Raw genomic sequence first — 6,592 nt, 5'->3', positions numbered from 1 at the left:
CACACACAAATATATGAGGTGAGTATAAGAATAATTTGTGGATAATTTGAAAACAATCTAACATTCACATTGGGTAACAGGAAGATATTAAACTCATGTCATACATTAAAAGAGGTATGTATGTAGACATCATTCTGAGAAAAATTGGCCTAAAGAACATGAAAATGTCACAAACAGTTAATAAAGGGAAAACCTAATGATAACAAAAAAATTCTCTCTTTAAATAGATTGTCTCTAACCGGAACATATTTAAATGTTTTACTAGGAAAAAAAAATATATATATAAACGATTTCATATTGTGATATTATATGCTGAAAGTACTGCAAGGATATATGATTAATTTACAACAAAAACATAATGGTTAAATTTGTAACTCTTAAACATTGCCTATATGTGTTGTAAAAAGAGATTTTAATGAGCATTAAAACAATCTTGGAAGAGGAGCAATAATATGTCTACCCTTTGATCATTATGCAAAAACAGCAGTCAAATTCAAGAGCTAAGCCTACAGAGGAATGGAGCTAGTAGAAATATTAAAATGAAACCTTAATTTAGAAAATTCCATTTAATCAATCCTCAGATAAAAAGCTGTGAATAAGTCGTGATATCTTGGCAAAATGGCCTACAAAGCTGCTGGCGGGGAGGAAGCAAGGTAAAAACACCTAGAGAAAAAATTAATTCTTTTGACAGAGGCTGTGGGTTCTAAGGTAGGGACAGAAGACGTGCACACACAAAGAGCCCCACACCATCTTACTGGACAGCTGATCTCCTACAACAGCAACACCCAGAAGGGATTTTTATAAATACCTATTTTCCTCACTAAAATAATTGGATTCCTAGAGAAAACAAAGCCCTTTGTCCAAAGTTAGTTTTAATTCCTTTTTTTTTCCTTTTGTGATTTCTTAAACTTGTTGGCCCTCAAATGTTAGTTAACATGAAGGCTATTTGGCTACTTCCAAGTATCTATGGTTTGCTACTCTGAGATGGACTTAAATTTTTCTTCTTCTTCTTCTTCTCTCTCTCTTTTTTTTTTTTGGTATCAATAAAGCCCAGACATTCCTGGTCAGTGATGCCTTTATTATTCCTGCTTCCTTTGTACTCAGTCACTTCACTGGGTTTAAGGCATGCTTTGTGTATTTAGTTTGCAAAAATAAAACTTTTAGTACAAATTTATTTTTTATACAAATTTTTATGGCACAAGCAGCAAATCTGCTGTTTTAAGAAAATATATAAATATTCTTTTCTTCTGTACAAATATCTCCAGTATTCCCTACCCCATTTATAATTTTTAACTGTACATGGTCTGCCTCATCTTTCTCTAATAGCTCCCTCCCCCCCTCCAGATCTCAACCAAATTTGTATTTACATTTTTGCATTGGAGGCAGTCAGAGGAGGAGGGCCCCTCCTCAGGAGGAGTCTGTACAGGGAGAGGGCGGCGGTGGGTAGAGGTGATGAGAGTAGCTCCTCTCTGTGTATGGAGAAGGTGGGCAGCTTTCATAGTTCTCTTCTGCTGACAGGTATTGGCTTCGGGGTGTGGGAGGTGGGGGCACAGGCTCTGAGTCATAGTTCAAGTCACTAGTGTAGCCCTTGGCTGTTGCCACTGAGGTCATTCTCCGGCTGGGAGCATAGTCACTGTCACAAACATCTGTGCTGCAGGGTGTGGTAGGGGGTGCAAAGTGCCGGTAACTGTATGGCCTGTAGCTGGTAAGGGGGAAAATCGAGAGAAGTAGACACTTAGTTTTACAGAAAAGCTGTTTTCCCTATCAGAATACAGAAGTATTAGATGTAAACTTCACTTTGAGTAGAATACGCTACTACAATTTAAATTCGTACAGACCAGGAGGCAATTTGCAACGGCCAATTAAAGGAGGAAGATAGCATGTATTTCATATTTGCAAATAAAATGTGACTAGAGGCATTTAAAAATGGATAGGATGGGAATGCAGAGGTAAACTCAACCTAGCCTCTGGATGTGCTCTTATACCTTCTTCAAGTTAAACCGTATCACTGAATAACAAAGAACTATTCAAAGTAGTACTTAATGATCATCTCTGGAAAATCTGTTACACATTTTGCATTTAGTCTATATAGTGGACGGACCTCACCAATTTCTGCTGTTCCATAGTCTGTGAGAAGAATGGGTGGGTCTTCACATATTTGATCCTACTCAACCATGTTAGTATTCCTTTAACATTCTTTAACTGCTCTATAATTTACCTAATGAATAATTTAATGATGTCTGAAGACTTCATTCTCTCTTTAAAACAAATATTGTGCAAGCCATGCTGAATTCTGGTAGACAGCCTAAGGGGCATATCTATCCCATTACTGTTACTATCAGCAAAGACAAAGTGCTATGGTTTGGGGGAAAGAGTTCTGATCCCTTGTGTACAGACAAGCATACTGTCCTAACAACAAAATGATCAATTCTAAATATCCATGTAGGACCAGTGTATTTTCTAATATGTACTTAGAGACCTAATTTATTTCTTATACTTGTTGTTCCACCTTTTCAAATAATCTACAGCTACAATCAAGTTTGCAGCATGGTTAACTAATAAAAAAGGAACTGAGAAGACATGAACACACTAGTGAAAAGAAGAGCTAAAAGTGCTAGCTTTCCTATCGTTTCTACTTCTATCTGTGACCTCATATACCACTTATATTCCAAATATCATAGAGCTGATCTTATTTCATATTTATCCCAATCAAGGTTTCTTCATATGCTTGATCACCAAAGTGACTACAAGGGAGGCACAGGAGCATGTGTAAACCTGAAGGAATAATCCATAAGATGCCCAGTGCTACAGACTGCCACAAGATACTATCCCAAGATATAAACCATTTGATATCACCCAGGGTTTGCCTCAAAAGAAATGGCTGCCAAAAGAACAAAAGGTACATGACCTGCTGAGCAGGTTCTCAAGCGTTTTTACTACCAATACTGACATGATGTCATAGTACTTTTTAGGTTTTATCTTTCTGTCCAATCAGGCATTGAGTCTTGGTGAAATTTCTTGGCTCAACATTTAAAAGGCTCAACACTTCCATTTTCATGGGGGGAAAACAAACAAAAAAAACAGCTAAGAAGAAAGGAAATAAAATTAACAAAATTCTTGTATGTTCTCGTCTGGACAAAAATCTCAACAAATGATGAGAAGTGTGACTCAGAAGAAAGAAACTGGGCTTAATTTGAGACCTGGGAAATGGTCAAATAAGAAATGTTTTTGATGCAATTATGTTCATTTTAATCAATGTTTTATTCAATTTAAATAAATTAATTTTTCATTTATTTTTTTCTTAAGTAGGCTCCACGCCCAACGCAGTGCTTGAACCTTGAGATCCTGAGATCAAGAGCTGGATGCTCTATCAACTGAGCCAGCCAGGTGCCCCAAAGAAATTGATTTTTTAAAAATAAAATTTTAAGTCTTTCATTTTGTTTTTTCAGTTTACGGGTTTCTGTAACTGAACAATTAAACTAGTGGCAAGGAAAGCAACATTTACAATAAAACATAAAAACATCAGTTCAGAATCAAGCCTATCTCACATAGTCTTACCTATAAATTGAAATGCGAGTTCTGAATAAGATACTATAAACAGTTTCCACTCAGTTTTTATATATCTGTAAGGTTATATCAGGATAATTTGACTAGAAGTCTAGGAAACACCTTAACTAGAAGATAACAGGCACTTGAGGGATGCCAATAAACACAACACTCAGCATTTAGAGACTATCAAGCTGTTGACTTTCTGCTGGCCTTTGAAAGAAGATGAAAAGAATGCTCACTTCGGCAGCACATATACTGAAAGAGGATGAAAAGACTAAGAATATAATATACTAGTACTTCACCTGCTCAATATGCTCTACAGACACAAATCAGCAGAAAGGCATGATTTCCCCCTTTCTGTCTTACAAATATATTTCATTTATTTTAGTGAGTCATGATTTATTCCAAGCAATTTTATGAGAATTTTTTCATTCCAGATTGTAATAAAGTGTGTGAAGCAAGGGCTGAACTTCAGCTTCTCTTGACTTCTCTCGAATTCTATGCTCTTAGTCCCCCTGCTATTTACAGCTCTCACAACTCTCTGAAGTTAGGTTTGACTGACAGTCTAAGAATGGGTTATTGGACAGTCTTATGTCAATAGACTATCTTACGCCAATTAGACGATCAATCAAACCTAACTTGAGCAGTAACCTATTTTGAGATCAGTTATTTTGGTGGGTAACTTTTCCTTAGAATACTGTTAACAGTATTAGGGGCTCTACTTTATTACTCTAAAAGCTAGCATTTGTGACTCTCTTTAAAAAAAATGTATAATGCCTGAAAGAAAAGGATGTGTGGTAGGGGCAACATTAGCATTACCAAGACAAGATGCCTATTCTCTCTCAGTGACCATCATCTACTTATGCAGGGCTACATCACACCCACAACCAGAGTACTTCTTTCTTCTAATAAATACTTTGATTATACTAGAGGAAGATATGTATTACCTGTAGGACCTATGAGTGGAAGGACTATTTGAAGAATAACCAAATTCCATAGTGTAATGTGATCGCTCTGTGGCTGGGGATGGCGGAGGGTTCAAAATCTAAAGGGAAAAATAATTAAATTATTAAAATAACAATAGTCTATGCCACACAAAGACCATTAGACTTTCCTACATGCTCTTGCTTCATCTGTTTGTATTCCTTTCCATTACAAGGTTAGCACAATCTTTCTTTCCCAAAGAACTGACCTCAAATAGTACTTTAGGAGTGGGGCTCTCCAATCCCTAAAACACAATTTCATCACGGCTAAACAGTGCAATGTGATAAGAAGGAAATCTGTACGTCACTGGTTTAAGTTCAGCACAGCTGGGTTCTGATTTTTTTAAATTATAAATGTTTAGAGAAACATTACTGACTGAGGAGAAATACCAGGTGTGCTTCCTTTTTTGGGGAGGTCACAGAATGTAGATCCTAAGCCTCTCAAGAGATACTATTCAGTAGTTCTACTTTTACCCAAACTATGAAATTACTGCCTAGTGCTTTCAAATATGCTGGTTACTACATAGTAAACTTAAAGATTTAGATTTAAGAGTGCTTGTGTGGTGGTGGTAAATCCCACCTGTGAGCCCTATTTGCCTAAATTGTATACTAAAAAATTCTTTACATTACCATCACTGAGTACCCCCATTTAAATAGGTTTAAAATCTAGGATCCTATTTATCTTAGCATTCAAAGTCAAACAAAGGAAAACAGACTGCTTACTGCAGGGAAGTAAGTGCCTTTGGTGCTTGAAGAACTACTTGATGATGCTCCTGTGACATGAGCTCGGTCATAAGGGGGTCCACTGCTTCCCCCCATGATACTTAGGGAGCTGATCATTGATTTACCTCGAGACATTCCTAAAATGAAGGATAAATACTGAAGATGAATAAGATCTATAAAAATTATTTCCACGCATAAAATGTTTTTATTCAACACTAGGATTACAAATAACAATAGTCAAATGGTTTAATTTTAAAACAATTTATGCCCTCTTCTCCTAATAATAATCGAAAGTACTTAATGGAGAAGGGAAATGAATGTTCTCTAGACATGAACACTGCTGAGAGCTGGCCTAGAACAAGGCTAAGTAAATAGTTCCTATCCCTTCTCTCCAAGGATAGAAGCAGAGCTCTTCAAAATAAGAAGTTTTCAACCTTAGAGGATTTGCAGAAGAAAAGGACTATGGGGAGTGGAGGTTGTAAAGCAGGATAGATTAAAGAACAGATTTACTCAAGGGGAAACTAAATCCACTTTTAAGGGCATTAATACAAAGTACGGATTACTTCTTCATCTTCTAGATGCAAACGTTGTTGGAATCACAACCACCAATGTGGAAGAAGAAATTCTATTATTTTCCAAGTGACTTCCCATATTCCACTAACTGAAAATAGGTATAGCAACAAGGAATCATTATCATTAATAGTTTCAAAATCGTATCTGTTTTCTTAGATTTACACCCAGAGTAAGTTCTTATTTTCTGAGAGCTTTTGCCTCCTTCTCCATATTCATTTAAAAAAAGGCTTCTTTTCACTATGGGCACCAGAAGGCACTGAAAAGAAAGCCGTACTTCCCTAGGGCAATATGGTCTACCCAAACACGTGGAATTTCTGGCTACTTAGTTATTGTTTAGGCATAGCCTAAGATAATATATCCCTCCCTGTTATCACCCAGCTATTTCCAATCTTTGCTGAAAAGGAATCTTAATCTATTTTTTTCCCACCTTTAACTGCTGGGCTCCATAGTACTGAGGTCCCCTGGTAGTGCACCTAAAGGACCTGTGGTTTATGACTCCTCAACAAATGTCTGGCTATTTACTTTCAGGAGAGCACATCCAGAAATGCAGTACATGTAGTACGTGCAATAAATGCAGTCGGTATGTATAAATACGGGTATTATGTATTTGCTTTATAACCTTTCATAAAAAGAGACAGTGCTAAAAGTAAAAGAGAACATTTGTTCTTAGAAGTTTTTAAACCCAAAGTAGTCTAGTTTGGAATAGACTCTAGGCAATATCCTATTTCCATAATGGAAAGTTGGCAATCCTGCCAGGATCCCAG

The 6,592-nt window shown here is 36.6% G+C and overlaps 1 protein-coding gene across 1 annotated transcript in view; it reads right to left on the bottom strand.

Moving 5' to 3' along the window:
• Positions 1–328: 328 nt before the first annotated feature.
• LRP6 (LDL receptor related protein 6) overlaps positions 329–6,592 on the bottom strand; it is a 174,612-nt gene continuing 168,348 nt past the window's right edge. Inside the window, exons 21-23 of the mRNA XM_021690515.1 lie at positions 5,256–5,392; positions 4,497–4,594; positions 329–1,702 (exon numbers count right to left, since the gene is read on the bottom strand). Coding sequence (XP_021546190.1) covers positions 1,408–1,702; positions 4,497–4,594; positions 5,256–5,392 — 530 coding nt within the window. The 3' untranslated portion in view covers positions 329–1,407. The remainder of the gene's footprint in view (positions 1,703–4,496; positions 4,595–5,255; positions 5,393–6,592) is intronic.

The sequence above is a fragment of the Neomonachus schauinslandi genome, chromosome 5, assembly GCF_002201575.2.
Source record: "Neomonachus schauinslandi chromosome 5, ASM220157v2, whole genome shotgun sequence".
NCBI lineage: Eukaryota > Metazoa > Chordata > Mammalia > Carnivora > Phocidae > Neomonachus > Neomonachus schauinslandi.
Note: the sequence above shows the minus strand (reverse complement) of the source record. Positions and strands in the feature narration are given on the sequence as shown.